Raw genomic sequence first — 16,655 nt, 5'->3', positions numbered from 1 at the left:
TGTACTTCTGCCACACACACACACACACATAAACACTTCAGTGACTCATGAGTGAGGTTGACTGGGGCCACCTGTTCTGCTCTCTCATCTCTTGTTACCGTGGCAACCATTTCCTGGAGACTGTGACGTCAACTCGGCCAGGAGAGCGCACAGGGGTTGCCAAGCATGAGGCAGTGCCGGGAAGTCGGTGTTTCACCTGACAGCCTCCGATAAACACACACACACACACACACACCGGTCAGAGTATCGATATAAAAAGGAAGTCACGTATTACCAGCTGAAGGGTATAAACGGACTGCAGGGGTGTAACTTCCACTGTTTCACTCTGAAAGACTCCAAACTGTCCTCTCACTGTACTGCTGACACAAACTGCCTGTCTGAGTCTCTTCTGGTTCCACTGAATTTCACCTCTCAGCTAACATATGGTGGAGGTTGAACTGAACTGTACAAACGCCTCTAAAGCTCATTATTAACATATCATGTTTGTTTAATCTGTAACAGACAAAGAGTAAAAACAAGTTCTGCTGTTATAGGGGGTCAGGTGGTTAAGCTAAGCTAACTAAGTCGGATGAACACTGTTGGCACCTCTCAGGGTTCATTCCCAAACATTTAATCGATATACAGCTAATTATTTCATAAAAAGATGCTAGAATTGAGCATCAGTCAAAGATAAGGATGAGCTCTTTGGAGTTAGGATGGAAACAAAACTGCTATTCATCAAATATCTAGTCTAGGACAGGAAATTAATCATAATGTAATACATCTCTCATTTAATTCCCCCTACGATTATAAATAATCCTGCACAAACAGTTAAGATAATTCAGTGTTTGATAAATGCTGAAAAAGTTTAAAGTAATGGATAAATAAAAAATAAAGCTTCTGCCACCCCAAGTGCTCGTAATAACTAATAACACTGTAATAATAGTGGCTTCTGCAATTATTATCCATTATCCCATTTCCTCTGATCAATAGCGTTGCAGCAACAGTTACTGTAAACAGTGTACAGTATGAAACCACTCTGTAAAGACAAACTGTAAAGTAAGCTGCATGGTAAAAAAGAACAACTGTGTAGCAAAGAAAGGAGCACTGACTCACTGCAGCCTCCCTGCCAGCATCCTGCCTGCATCATTCTAACAGCCCCAATAAGTCGGGAACGCAGGGCAGCAACGAAGATCAGCGGGCATTACGCACTGTTTTGTCTGCACGGGGCGCACACCGGCACTGCAGCCCGGCGCGTCGTCACTAAAAGGTCTGGATCCATCTTGATCGACTGAGTCGCGCTACTCTGTAAGGTCCAGGTCTGCTCGGATTTGTGTGCTTTCAGTCAACCAAGGTTTCTCACAAACACCAACAAACACACCGAATCTGGCGAGCTCAGTGGAAGCACAACAGCACTCAATGTTTCGTTAACCTCCAAAAGCTCCCAACTTCAACGTCATCACTGCGCGCCGGATGCGGACAAAGAAGCGCGTGCGTGTTTGGTAGCTGTCTGTGTTTGTAGCGTCTACTCTTCACCAGGTACGCGCATTTCGGGCTGACACACAGAGACCCATTGTCTCTATTAGTCGTCCGGTCTTCCTGCCTCTCACTTCTAATCTGTCACTGTGTAAAATCTGAGCAGCTTTGAAGGATTTTGGAGCTGAGGGCCGCGTCGGAGGGATTTGCATCGCTGCACTGCATTGCAGACCGTTTCCACTCAAGCTAATGAATGCAGCACTATCAGCTCATGCTTTTGGGCTCTTTTTACTTTTCTTGTCCTCCCTTTCTCTCTCTCTCTCTCTCTCTCTCTCTCTCTCTGCCTGTCTAATGAAAAAGTGCCTTTCAAGCTGTCAGTTTTGTTCAACTCACACAAGAAAATCCATACTGCAGTGCACTCCAACTTGGAGCCACTTAAACAAACAAAACAAAAGATTTTGTTTCACTGCTGCACGTTTAGGAAATTCACACGCTCACTACACATTATATGAAAAAGAGGAGACTATATGACTATCTCTCCTGGCTCTTGTTCATCTCAGGGATGGTGCACATCATGCAGAGTGACAGAGTGATGGTCGGCCTGGACGGGAACTTGTACTTTTCCAATCTTAAACTGGGAGACAGCAGGAACGACTACATCTGCAACGCCCAGTATGCAGCAGCCAGGACTATTCTCCCAGACACCGCCGTCACCCTCACTGTCACGTCCAGTGAGTACACACACACACACACTGAGTGCAAACGCACAGATAAAGGAAAGAGTGAGGTTTAGCGTGAAGTTCCTTTAAGAAAACCAAAATAAAGTCACCACAAGCCTACAGAACAGCTTCAGTGCTTCTTCTCATAATTTTGTGGAACAATTGGAGTGATGAACACCATTCTTCCTACAGATATTCCCTCATTTAGTGTTGATGGAGAGCAGATTCTCCCAGCTGGGTTGAGATCTGGCCCTGCTCATATGTTACAGAGTCACAAAATTAAGATGTTAATTGCTTTAAAGGTTTTACACATATGAGATTTACATTACAATAATATATCTACATATACAGTAATCTAACAACAACATCTATTTGCTATGTAAAGCTATAGTGAAGTAATGGCGTCCTGAGCCTTCCAAGTTATGTTACACTGAGGGGAAAATGACCATTTGTTGTTCATGGACTCTGGTGCTGAGCAATATTATATCTGTTTCTGGTTATTAGAAGGCTCTGTAGAGATCCTTTCCATAATGTTGTCAGAATAGAATAACAATCTGAAACTGTTAGTTGACGTACTTTGACAGCACATTTAGCTAACTTTACATGGCAGCCACTGTAGCCAGTTTTATTACTGTGAATTAATGGTTTATTTTGGCCAAATTGTATCCAGACCTGTATATCCCTTGATATTATATCATATAAAAATAAAACCTGTCAAATATCCAGTCTGTAATCTTCTGCAAACTGTCTTTATCTTTGACAAATACAAACCACCTTGGATAGTCCCATATTTATTCCAGTGTTAATCCTTCAGTTTGATCTAAAATCAGTAAAATAAAATCACTTTTATAATGAATACATCAACGGTTTAACAGTTTAGTGTGTATTGATTTCATATGCTCTCTCTCTCTCTCTCTCTCTCTCTCTCCAGGTAATGATGTCTCTCATGTTAGAAGACCCCACTTCTTCCATCCTACTAGCACCCACAGCCCTGTGCTGGCCCTCAGGGGACACAGCGTCACCCTTGAATGTATCCCCGGAGGCCTGTAAGGTTCTCACTGTTTGTGTGTTTGTGTGTGTATAAAAGTGTGTGTGCTGCCTGCAGGTTGTGTCACACACTGTGTCTTTCTATCTGCACTCTTTTCACCTTTACACAATCTCCTTCATCCAGCAGCAGCATGCGACCAGTTGAGGTCACGAAAGATATAACTTCAGTACAGAATATTCACTTCAATACACTCCCCTTTCAGTAATGTAACAATACAAATGTGTGTAACTATTAGAAAAGTTGGTATATTTTTAAAAACAGATACAGGGCCATATTTGAATCACACAAGCACAACAAGTGTAAAGCGCTAGGTCTTGGGTGCTCGGGCTCCACCTGCTATTTTGGTTCATGGATGTGCAGCAACGTGTAAAAGAGCTGCGTGCTGATTAATAAATGCATTCTCAGCCAATCGCATCACTGGTCTGATCACTCTGAAAAACCTTCGCCAATCACATTTGGGCATGACAGCAACAACAGCTCAACAAATAAAGGAATGGCTTGGAATGTACACAGTGCTACTGATCTGCAGCCAGAGGCAGATGGTGTGAGGTTAAAGCTGCAGTAGGTAACTTTTATTAAAATAACCTTTTGTCATGTTTGCTGAAACTGTCACTACATCCTGCCAGTAGAGCATGAAACAGAAAAAAATTGAAAAAATCAGGTTCCTCTGGCTCCTCCTAGTGCTCCTAATGGTCCATTGTGTCTGAACACAAACAACCAATCAGAGCCGAGACAGATAGTGTTGTTAAGCGTCTTAATTGCCCCAAAAGTATCAATGTTTGACATCAGCAAGGGCAAGATTGCGCAGGATAAACACACACCAGCGATCCTTTTTACCAACAACAAACCTGGCAAAGCTTCTCTTGTCCGGCCGTAATTGACCCTTGTCCTAAGTCCCGCGCCTGATTTTGGGGCCTCTGTGCTCCCAATACAGCTTGAACGCGCAAGCCTCCGGTCAAACTTCCTTAGATATGCTATATGCTAGGTTCGTCCATGTGGCACTAGCATCAGTTAAAGTCGTGTTAAAGTTAAAACAAGTGAACGCTACATGCTACATGTGTCTTACATGAAATGCGTTCACTTAACTGAATATGAATTATTGAGCAGTTTGAAGCAGTTTGGTATTTAATTTGAAGATGTTCAATGTGCATATCTGACACAACACACACACACACACTGGTTTGACACTAATCCTTTTTATTAAATAATTTTATTTCTCCTCTGTGTCGTCTCTATTTTGTGTTGGCTCTAATTATCCTCCTTCCCCTGAGACTTCCGTCTCCATGGCGATAAATGGAGTGTCATTATGATTTCGCCTTAATGATCAAATAGGATATTACGTCATTAACACAATCACCTGCGTTTATTCAACTCTAATTATCTCCGTGTGTCTCTCTATCGATCCATCTCCATCGTTCGCCCTTCCCTCCGAGATCAATTCTGTCTTTCAAGTCTCATCTTTCTATCTTTCTATCTTTCTATCTGTCTCTCTGATTGTGATCCCTGCCTCTGTGTCCGCAGACCCACTCCGAGGGTGGAATGGAGAAAGAAGGATGGTCGCCTGGATGAAACGAGCAGCAAGCTGGAAAGACACAACCGCTGGCTTCAGTTCGACAACATCACCCAGGAAGATGACGGGGAGTACGAGTGCATCGCCTCCAACAGCCAAGGGTCCATCTCCAGCTCCTTCAGCGTCACTGTGGAAGGTAGGCTGCACACAGAGGATGCAGAGGATGGAAAAACTCACCTTACTAACAACTATAAATGAAAGCCGGTAAACTTTTGACTGAATAAAAACACCAACTTTAAAGGGACACTCAGTCATTTAGCGTTGGCTATTTGTTCAGTTGGGGGAGTTTTTAACAAATGGTCAAAATTGAGGACGAAGAGTCAAGTCAATTTTATTTGTAGGCTACAGCACGTGAATTTAAGTCAAGAAATGACTGGTTGCCAAAAACACTGAAACCTACAATTCCCATAATACAACTCACTAGCATTTTAGACCCTCCATGCCTGTTCAATTCCCAAACTCCAAGGCCCCAGTTCATAAAACAGGCTTTTTATGTCATAAATTTGTGGCCTCCAAACGACCCCGATGACATAATCAGGGTTATTTTCTCGTAAGCTTTTTAAAGAAGGGGGTGCAGCCAGTGGAATAAGATTTTAAATCATGATTAAATGAGATTTTCATGTATTTAAAAGCAAACAAAATCCATGTTACAAAGTGTGTCACAAAAAGTAAAATACAGCTCATAAAATCTTCAGGTTTTAAAATAAAATTTCAACCAGATAAAACAAGAAAACTGATCAAAACAATAAACACAATTAAGAAAAAAAAAGGACAATTCAAGAAGTAAAATCAGGAATGGCTCTCAGATAAAAGTACGTTTTAAGAAGTGACTGATTGAAAGTACTGGAGGATAATGGGATTTTATAACCCCAGGGTTTCATAGTTGCTGCTGTAAATTTGCTGTTTTTTGTTTGTAGCGTCTCCCTACTGGGTGAAGGAGCCTCAGAACCTGCTGTACGCTCCCGGGGAGACTGTGCGACTGGACTGTCAGGCTGAAGGCATCCCGACCCCCACTGTCGCCTGGAGCATCAACGGTCAGCCGGTCGCAGGTACGGCTGCTTTTTTATGTTTTCGTATCTTAATGAATTTTGTTTATTCGATCCCCGGCTCCTCCTGCTCCACGCCGAAGTGTCCTTGAGCAAAATCCCGCTGCTGTGCATCTGTGTGTGAATGAATTAGTTTATGTTGGGTGAATGTGGCTGTAGTGTAAAAGTCTAAAGACTAGAAAGGCTCTATACAAGTACAGTCCACACTGTGGATAGAAATTAAGGACTTGATGAGTTAAATTGTATAATGAAGACCAGAACTATGGCTTAATAACTGAAGCCAGTTACTATTTGTCCTGAAGAGCTGAACTTTAAGTTTGTGTCTTTACATTACACGATGCCTGATGACCACAGAGCGATTTCAGGGAAGAGTGATCGTTTCCTGGCTCCACTCAGCCCAATGTTACAGACAGCCTCTTAAGCTCAGATGAATTAGACAGGATACTTTAGTTGAGATGGATCCTCAACTGACTCCCAGAGAGTTTTTAAACAATGATTTATTCAGAGAATATGAAAATAATTTGCAACAAAGACAGTACAGTACAAATAATAACAATAATCAAAACTAAATAAGCTCAATTCAGTTAAAGCAACACATCTTTAGAGATATAAATATTCCTTTATAAGATACTTGTGCTCTAACTAGAGTCTCGAAAACTAATAAACAATTAATTTTTTTCCTTTTTTTTTCTGTAAAAAAAACCAAAAACATCTGTTCAGTGAAACGTTCTCCAGAAGACGGCAACTGTTCCAAAGAAGGATATTAACCTAGAACATTGTGCAAAACAAGGAGAAAGAAAGAAAGAAAGAAAGAAAGAAAACAGTGAGGGGGGTCAGAGAGTGTAACAGCTGCAGCTTCTTGGTTAAACATTTCTTTGTGTTCAGAGTTTCTGTTTGACAAACTCACACTGTTGTCTGACTCCTGTCTCTAACCCCCCCCCCCGCATAGAGGTGGATGATGACCCCCGTCGGAGCGTGTTCGGCGGTGTGTTTATACTGAGGGACGTTGAATTCGCTGACACGGCCGTGTATCAGTGCGAGGCCATCAACAAGCACGGCTCCATCCTGCTGAACACCTACCTCTACGTCATCGGTACGTTCCCGCCACAGCGCGTCTGCACAGAGCCTTCAGTGTGTGTCCGCTTAGTAACGACGTTCACCTCCGTCCTCTGTGTCTCTCAGAGCTCCCCCCTCAGATCCTGTCCTCTGATGGAGTGGTGGCCAAAGTCACTGAGGGCGGAACCGTCAGTCTGGACTGTGAATCCTTTGGCTCCCCACGACCCCACGTCACATGGTGAGAAACACACACACACACACACACACACACGATTCAAACTCCTGCTGTACACTAATTCTTATTCCAGAAGCTACAACCTTTGTGACTGCAGGTACTTTATATCAAAATAGTACCAAACAAATGCACTCTTTCTTGCTGTTTGAGTTTTGTTAGGCGCTTTTAAAGGTTTACATCTTCAATTAGGATGACCAGGGAGTAGAAATCTGTGTACACACATATTTACTCAAGATAGAGTAAAATTAAGGCTTATCAAAAAGGATGTTAAATCACTAAATCATATTTCAAATTCTAAAATATTCTTTGAAACAGTCCCTATGATCAGTTTCTGTGATACAGGCCCAGGTTTTTACTTTCAGAGGAGCAGCGCCCCCAGGTGGTTGCATAAACAAAAAGCAGTCTATCTCACACCGGACCTCAAACTCCTCAGACATGAAAGGACAGATCAGTACTGTAAGCACACAGTAAGGTCTCCTCCGCTGTAATATGTTTGGGAATTTGGGGTTTAATGAGATAAAAAGGAGATTATATTTTGACACACATATTAAAAATTGATATTTGATATTTGTTAGACCTGCTGTTCCCAACCTCCTTAAGGAACTTTTCTATCATTGACTAAAGTGACAATGCAAAACAATAACACTAGAAAACATCTGGTAAACTGAACAATGAACCCAAACAGTGAACTTAGTACCTGCAGGACGTTTGTGGAAAATTAAGAGATTTAGATGAATTTTAAGAAGATTATTTCCTGTGAATATAGAGTTTGTGTATTATGTGTATATTTAACAATCATATGTACTTAATAGGCTTCTTTTTGACAAATTCAGTGTTTCCTCCTTTCTTTTAGCTCTTTGGTTGTTTGGTCTCTGAGGCTGTTCATCAGAGAGTGAAGGCTCTGTGAATATAGTGTGTGTTCAAGTCTTCACCGTTCCCTTATCCTATGAGATATTTTTTACTTATAATCTTTTTATTTAACCCGGATTATTACATTATTTAATTATAATCTAATAAATCTTATAATCTAATCTAATAATAAATATCAGTTTTATTTAGTTGCATGCCCAGAAATGAATAGAATTCTTAGATATAGCTCTCCTGTATAGGTTTATTGGAGTTTTCTTACATCCCTTACAATGAAGAAGGCCTTGTGAAGCTCTGGTGACCCCAAGGTTGGAACCCTTATCTTAAACTAAATATCTTGTAATTTGACTGTCTTAAGCCAAAAAGAATAAAATGACAGTAAGTCTTTACTTATCGGCAGTGTAGAGAAGACTTTGCAGCAACATTTAACCCACGGCATAAAAAGATAGTATGATGGACAGTTACAGGTTTCTTTGCAGTGTCTAAGATGAGAGGTTTTATGGGCTTTAAACATCATGCTCACAGTGTTCAAACTGTTATTGCTTCTCTTTCTCTGGTCCATCATTTATTGATGTTCTTCCGTCTATCATCCATTGACTGATGAGCCAGGAAACACACTCCCATTTATCGAGTTAGTGGGATTTACTGCTGTGGTTCATTCGGAGCATCTAACGTCGGAATAAACCCTGAAAGACTCTCTGATGAACACGTGTCACGATCAATATGTGTGTGTGTGTTCTCTGCAGGGAGGGCGAGGACAAGCTTTCTCTGCTGTCGGAGACCCGCGTCTCCCTGCTGACCAATGGGACGATCAAGCTGACCGACGTCAGTCACAGTGACAGCGGGGAGTACACCTGCTCGATCAAACACACCAATATCTCCATCACTGCTTACCTGGAGGTCTACAGTGAGTCTCACACCCTCGCCACAAATATCAGCTCTGACTAACTGGAGTTGTTAATATTCAAGGATTTATATTAGTTTGTTGTTGTTTATTAATTGTCAAAATGAATTTAACAGCCTCACTGCCCGAAGGAAGAAGCTGAACAGATTCCCTGATATGCTAATAAAATAAAATAAAAAGTCCTCGTGTGGCAGAGAAAATGTCCATGTAAACATTAGGAATGGACGGACTGATACATCGATACTCTACTTAAGTTAAAAGATGTTATGGTGTCACTATTTAAAACTTTCAGCTTGTGTGAGAATGGCAGAAAGGAAACAGTGTGATGTGAAGCTACTTTTCACCTCTAGCTAAAAAATACAGTAAGATTAACATACTGGACTATTTTTTACACTTATTATTATTTATTTCCACTATAAAGTCTAACATGAGATAGATACCTGAATGGACAATATGAGATCAGTGGAAATAAAGATGCCGTCACACCTTCACACAGTGACCTGTGCTGTATTTTCCTGTCAGATCGAACGCTGATAGTGACGAGCCCCCAGCACTTGCATGTGGCCACAGGACACAGCGCTCTGCTGGACTGTCGCTTCTCCAAAGACCCTCGGCTGCCGGAGCCCCAGATCATCTGGAGGAAAGATGGACAGAAACTGCAGGAGTCGTCACCAGATGACAAGTAAACAGACACGCTGACATGTTTCAGTCCACAGCTAAACCTAAAGCTCAAACAGTTCTCTGTACATCGAGCATAAGATGAATATTTCTTCATCCTGCACTAGCCGACACAGCTGTCACTGCGCTGCCATTATAAACCTTCATTCATCCATCATTGTGTGTGTGTAGGTACACTTTCTTTGAGAACGGCACCTTGAAAGTGACAGACGTTCACTCAAGAGACAGCGCGACTTATTCCTGTCAGGTCATCACTGAGCTGGACAACGTGGTTAAGTCTGACTCCATCACTGTCCTAGGTATGTCACAGTGTGTGTGTGTGTGTGTGTGTGTGTGTTAGACGCTGAGAAATACATGTGTGTGTGTGTGTGTGTTTTAGTTTTATCACTAACAGTTTTCTGTTGGACCCTCAGCACGGCCGGACCCTCCCAAAGATCTGACTTTTTCTGATGTTGAAGACTACAGCCTCACTCTCACCTGGGTCCCAGGACACTCACACAACAGCCCCATCGAAGGTACTGAACACACACACACACACACACCCACACACTTATTCCTCTTCATCTACATGTCTGGAACGTATTTAAAGCTCCAGCTAAGCTTAAGACTTTTCAACATAGGACGCACGATAGGTCACCTGGTTGAGCGTGCCCTTCATATAGGAGTCCTTACAGCAGCGCCCTGGGTTCGATATCAACCTGCTGCCCTCTATTTTCCCCCTTTACTGTTCATCTTCACCTGCCCTATCAAGTAAATCATAAATAATCTACCTTTAAGTGTTTACTATTTCCAGAATTTAAACAGAAAGAGGGAAGACAGAGAGAGAGAGAGAGGGCAAGATGTCCGTCTTTCTGGATACAGGACCTTGGTACAAAAAATACACAGTCTGTAATTTGCCAAAATCAGTTGGGTACACAGGTAGGCATTTAGAACGGGCAGACAAATCTGATGGGAAAAGGCAGTAACAGGCAGTAATCCAGTAAACCAGAAGGATAAACACTATGGAGATAAGACACAAAGGTACTGAGACACAAAGAGCTGAGAAAACTGGCACACAGCAGGTGGGAAAACACTGAATACCTTAAAGACAGGCAGACACTTATGATCATTCGAGATTAACTGCGCCTCGCCTGAAAAGTGGACAAGATCAGGCGGCAGCAGCAGGAGGCAACAACAGAAGGCTGCAGTCAGTCGGACGGTTTCCAGCAGCCTTCACAGAATAAACAGGAAGTCACAGAAATGTTTACATCCTGGCACATCATCTTTAGCCTGCCTGTAGTTTGCAGACCACATTGGCATATAGTCAGAGCACGTCGGTCTGAAGTTGGACACAAATGTAACTGGAACAGTTCTGCACAGTGCCTGGCTGATCTCATGGTGCTACATGGTCCTAGCGTTTGACAGGAAGTAGTATTAACGTCATAGTGTTTGTCTACTCTCAGAGTTCATCGTAGAGGCCCACATTGAGCATCAGTCAGAGGAAACCAATGAGGAGTGGGTGGAGTGGAGCAAAGTGTCCGGGTTGGTCAACCACCTGAAGATGGAACTCAACCCTTACTACAGATACCGCTTCCGGGTCATCGCCGTCAACCTAATCGGCAAAAGCAACCCCAGCCAGCCCTCAGAAGAACACATCACGCCTCCAGCTGGTAAGTGACAACAGATGCTAAATATTTAGAGATAGATTTTCATTCAAGCAGAAGTTTGATCCCCACACGTAACACCTACTAGAGCCAGGCTGAACAGTCTTTATGCTAGATTAAGCTAACAACCTGCTGGCTCCTTCTCTAACCGTCTCATCTATCTCTCAGCAAATAAATATACTTGTCAAACTTTGTCTTTGAAATGTTTTCTACCTTTGTGTCCGTCTCCGTCCTCCAGTTCCTTACAGTAACCCCACTCGTGTGCGGAGTGAGTCCATAGACCCAGACACTCTGGTCATTACATGGGATGTGAGTACTTCAATCTGTGTGCATCTGTGTGTCAAAATTCTCTGATGCATGCATGCCAAATTTAATTCAAATCTCTTTTATATTCCTGTCTTTGCAGGAGATGGACAAGCGCTCGCATAACGGTCAGGGCTTCAGGTACAAAGTGTCATGGCAGAAGGTTGGGGATGGTACAAACTGGAACTCTGAGACTGTAAAGTCTCCACCGTTCTTTGTAAACAACACAGGAACGTACGAACCATTCGTGATCAGAGTGCAGGCCGTTAACACTCTTGGAGAAGGACCGGCACCGAATACTGAGACCGGATACTCCGGAGAAGACAGTACGTCACCTGAACATCACATCATTCACTCCAGTGACAGAGCCAGAGATACTGAAAAAATATAATCAATTGTTTGTGGTCAAAATGGAACAATCAACCCTCTAAAATATGAGTTTGTGTAAAATAGCATTATAATAACATTAATATAGTTGCAAACGTCATTAAAATATTTTAGAAAATACCACAAAACAATATGCAGTGGAAATGTAAATTAAAAAATAAATAAATAAAATAATAGCAAATAAAATGTAAAAGAAATTAAAAAAAGAGAAAATAATGAAATAAAAAAGAAAAATACATAGAAACAACAAAAATAAAAAACAACTATCCAGATAGTGGAGGAATTCAAACGCCTCGTGGTGTCAAGCAGACTCTATAATTCAAATGAAATTGTATGCCTGAATGTCATCTTTGAGTCCATGATAGAAAATGAGTCCGATGCAAAAGAAAATGGTATTCTTGTTTTTGAATTATACCATCCGCCATAAAAAGAGGTCAAAATTCTCTTCTTATACAAAGAAGTCTGGATATAAAAAGAATGACATCGTCTGTCTATAAAATAGCTTCGGAGAGCATCACATCGAGCCTTGTTCTGTAAAAATGTCAAATCCAATGTCTCTCTCTGGACTGAAAGTAGTGTTGTGATCTTGTTTATTGGTGGAAAACAGGCGATGTGCTGTGCAGCTTGTCACAGGCAGTGTGATAAATGCTGTCATTGATGGACAGACAGCTGTAATGTAACTGCAGGCCAGCTTTGCGTTGGGCTTATCAGTCTTAGTCACCGATGTATAAAGCTGGATACAGCGTTGGCTTGAAGCCGCTGTAAAGAAATTACTCGGATGAATCGAAGGGGCTGATCACACAGAGACGCCCAGCTAGAAATATAAACATAATAGTTATAATATTTTCACCTTTTCCAATCAAATCAAGCAAAAGGCAGGCTGCACTACTTTACCATTTGTTAGTGATAATATATGATTGCCCGGTTGTTGTTTTATGGAAATAAAATAATTTAATCGCACTATTGGACCGAACAGATTGAATTCTGATAGTGAAACTTGGTCTCAGTTTGGCTGACAGGCTGGTTCATTCAGCACCAAGAGGCTGGCTGACATATAGCCTTTACTCGAGTTAGATACAGTAGCTTGACGAGGTCATGAGACTGGTTGTTGCCATGGACGTATAATAAGTAGTGGATACCAGACCAGAACAGATATTAGATAAAAAGGCTTCTGTCTGTCTGGTTTACCTCTTCATGCATTAGTGTTGTGGTGGCCCTGCCATAGAGTTGATGTCATGCACATAGAGTTTTCATAAACCTTCATGGTTGTAAAATAACAATGATAAGAGTAATAATTGATCTTGTTTGCTGTGTTGTTGTATCATGATTGGACACTGGCTGACGAGGCGCCCCGCGATCTGCTCTCTGTATACGTTAATAGTTGTTGCTCGCTAGATGTGTCTGATGGACGTCATGACAGCTCTCAAAAAGAGAAGCCAAAACATCTTGATCGCCCCCTGGTGGCTGACTACAGTATAGGACTTCCTGCCTCCATGTTAGCAGATGGTCCAAACAAAAAAATCTAAAGATTGTTTTTGTCATTTTAAGTATTTCTTTTTCCTGATAATTTTGGTTTTAATTAGTTATGTGAAGCTATATGTCAATATATGTAGGTGCTATTGGGTGGCAAATACACAATATGAACTCATACATAAAGAAAAAAGCTCCATAGTTTGTTCCTTAGTTTAAATTATTGTGCAGTTTTGTTGAATACTTGCTTGTTTTTATACCAGAAAGCTCATCCTAATTACTCTCGCTCTCTCTCTCTCTCTTTCTCTCTCTCTCTCTCTCTCTCTCAGAGCCTGAGGAAGCGCCCACTGAAGTTGCAACAGTCGTGATGAACAGCACAGTCAGAGTCAAGTGGAACAAGGCCAAGAACGTGCGAGGTCTGCTCAAGGGATACAAGGTACCAGTTCCTCTGTATTCCTGAGCAAGAAAAGATGGCTGTGCTCTCTGTTGGCTCAGGTCATAGAAACACATAAATCAGTCCACAGGCAACAGAGAAAGTCTGGGGAAGATCTCATTTTCTAAGTTACATTACAACCTGTTCACACATTGGCAATAAAAAGTTATTAATACATAAAAAATAATATGTAAAGGCTTCAGATTCTTACATTTCAATAAACACTGCTTCCAGTTAATAATCAGTATCAATTATTTGTCTACAGGTTAACTTTATAATTAATCATTTAGTCTAAATTGTGAAAAATGCCTGTCACAAGTTCCCAGAGTTCAATGTGATGTCTTTAAATTTTGTACAATATAAGATATTCAGTCTACAATCGTATAAAACATAAGAAAAACAGCAAATCCTTGTATTTAAGAAGCTGGAACCAGAGAATGTTAATAGATTAAACAATTGATTTCTTTTTACAATTGTTGCTGTAGTTGTAAAGAAAGCATTCCAGGCAACAATAACACATCTATCGTTCTCGCCTCTATGTCAGCTCTACATCAAGAGGTTGGGTCCCCGGGAGGTGCGGGGCCGGAGGTCGCTCGGAAAACGGCACCACAAGGAGGAGAGGTTGGAGCGGGGGAAGGATGACGGGGAGAGAAGGGTGGTGGTGGTCTCCAGCACGAAGACCTCAGAGGATGTGACAGGGCTGCAGCTGTATTCCCGATATACGGTGTCTATCACTGCCTTCAACAGCAAAGGCGAGGGACCCCACTCCCCCCCGCACCACTTCATAACCCCAGAGGGAGGTGAGTTTGGATAAGAAGTTACAATAAGAGACACATGTATTTAATAGACATGCCAACTGGCGTGTGCTTTAACCGTGTGTCTGCTTTAGTGCCTGGTAAGCCGGCATCGCTGACGTTCGAGAGCCCATCAGAGAAATCACTGAATCTCTACTGGACCCCTCCACTTGAACCCAACGGCATACTGACTGGATATGTGGTGCAGTATCAACAGGGTAAGGTCTTCTACAGGCAGGAGATTCAATTACATAATTACACACAGGGTAAAAAGGAGAGGAGACCATTGTGTTTTTGTTGCCTTACCACAAAGACTGCATCAAATGTGTTGCGTTGCACCACTGCTGACAACTCCCTGGTTTGTGTTTGATCTGCAGATGTGACGGGCAGCGTGTTGCAGATGGAGCTCATCAGTGATCCCAGTGTGACTCACATAGAGTTGGATGGTCTGGACCCCAGCACCTACTACATCTTCAGTGTGATTGCACGCACCGCCGCTGGAGATGGACTTCCCATCACTGAGAAGAGCGCCACCTTGCTCGATGGAGGTGAAATCACAAGTTCACCCTCTTGTTATTTCTCTCCTTTTGTTAATTCTTAACTTGTATTAATCCTCTCGTTCTCCTTCCAGTTCCTCCATCCAACATCACCATAAATTCCAGTAACACAGCACTCAACCTGAGCTGGGTGCCCGGAGAGCGAGACAGGAACCACGCCTTCCACATCCTCTACCTCAGGAAGATCCGTAAGAAAGATAATGACTCTAAGAGAAAAATGGAGGGGAAATGGAGTGAGAAGAGGATTCCGTTATTAATTATTAAATGTGCTTATAGGCTCCTTTGATGTTTGTTGAAGTCACTACTGCTATAACACAAGATTAGCGTGAACCAGATATATTAAAAGACATACATAAAAAAGTTGTTTGATAGAAAGAAAGAGATGAAACGTTCATCAACAACAACCTTACTCAACCTTACCTAATCTACGATATTCTTGTGTGTGTGTGTGTGTGTGTTTGCTGCAGCCGGGGGTCAATGGGAGATGTCAGAGGTGGTGAACTCCACGCAGGGTTTCTATTCGCTGACAGGCCTCCAACCAGGAACTTATTACCACCTTAAGATAAATCAAGGAAACTCAACCTACTGGGAGGCAATGGCACAGACTACAGGACCCGGTATGTGATGTTCTTTTTACTGTAAACTCTAACCAAGGGCCCGTACATTAATAAAACTAGAGGTGGGTAAAAGTATACACATTCTTTACTCAAGCAGAAGTACAGATAAGACTCTGGTTGAAGTGAAAGTACTGATAATAAGTACTACTGAAACTTCAGTATCAAAGTAATCCAGTGACAGCTGTCTGTACTGTCTAATAGCTAATTCAGAATATTTGTTCTTCTTTTTTTACTTTTTATTTGCCAGAATGGATTGCTGATGCTCTCTCTCTCTCTCTCTCCCTGTCTCTCAGTGCCAACGGCCATGTCCAGTGGGTTTGCCACCCAAGGTTGGCTGATAGGACTCATCAGCGCCATCGTGCTGCTGGTGCTGATACTGCTCATCCTCTGCCTTATCAAACGCAGCAAGGGCGGCAAATACGCAGGTGAGACAGACAATACACTCACATACACAACTGAACACACACACTTGCTACGGATGTAACACTCAACTCATGACTCGTGATTTTCTCTTTACCATATTATCATATATATCATTTTTTAAATTTCTTTATTAGGCATCACGATTCATTTTTAACGTCACTGATTTGAATCCTCACATATTTCTGTTGCAGTATCTTTACATTACAGCACCGGTACATAAAGATTTTGACCTTTTCTTTCCTACAGTGAAGGACAAAGAAGACAAGGAGGTGGACTCTGAAGCTCGGCCAATGAAAGACGAGACCTTTGGAGAGTACAGGTGGGTCTTTCCTCAACTCGAGTCATAGGCACCACCTTTATTGTTTTCAAAGGCGTACCGGATGCGTATGACCATTAAAGAGTAACTAAACCCCCAAACCAGAGCAGAAAACACCTGTATATAGGTATTTA

General features: G+C 42.0%; 1 protein-coding gene across 1 annotated transcript in view; it reads left to right on the top strand.

Annotated features, from left to right (window-relative positions):
- Positions 1 to 2,015: 2,015 nt before the first annotated feature.
- Positions 2,016 to 16,655, top strand: part of LOC118324147 (neural cell adhesion molecule L1-like) — a gene marked incomplete at its 5' end in the record, with an annotated part of 20,530 nt that continues 5,890 nt past the window's right edge. The window contains 21 exon segments of the mRNA XM_035656303.1: positions 2,016 to 2,186; positions 3,106 to 3,220; positions 4,744 to 4,928; positions 5,710 to 5,841; positions 6,788 to 6,931; positions 7,021 to 7,132; positions 8,743 to 8,903; positions 9,423 to 9,582; positions 9,750 to 9,877; positions 9,992 to 10,093; positions 11,021 to 11,227; positions 11,460 to 11,530; positions 11,628 to 11,850; positions 13,711 to 13,817; positions 14,359 to 14,614; positions 14,704 to 14,826; positions 14,986 to 15,156; positions 15,240 to 15,353; positions 15,633 to 15,782; positions 16,076 to 16,207; positions 16,452 to 16,524. Coding sequence (XP_035512196.1) covers positions 2,016 to 2,186; positions 3,106 to 3,220; positions 4,744 to 4,928; positions 5,710 to 5,841; positions 6,788 to 6,931; positions 7,021 to 7,132; positions 8,743 to 8,903; positions 9,423 to 9,582; positions 9,750 to 9,877; positions 9,992 to 10,093; positions 11,021 to 11,227; positions 11,460 to 11,530; positions 11,628 to 11,850; positions 13,711 to 13,817; positions 14,359 to 14,614; positions 14,704 to 14,826; positions 14,986 to 15,156; positions 15,240 to 15,353; positions 15,633 to 15,782; positions 16,076 to 16,207; positions 16,452 to 16,524 — 3,037 coding nt within the window.

The sequence above is a fragment of the Morone saxatilis genome, unplaced genomic scaffold (assembly GCF_004916995.1).
Source record: "Morone saxatilis isolate NCDOM2014 unplaced genomic scaffold, NCSU_SB_2.0 Contig15, whole genome shotgun sequence".
In the NCBI taxonomy this organism is placed as follows: domain Eukaryota; kingdom Metazoa; phylum Chordata; class Actinopteri; family Moronidae; genus Morone; species Morone saxatilis.
Note: the sequence above shows the minus strand (reverse complement) of the source record. Positions and strands in the feature narration are given on the sequence as shown.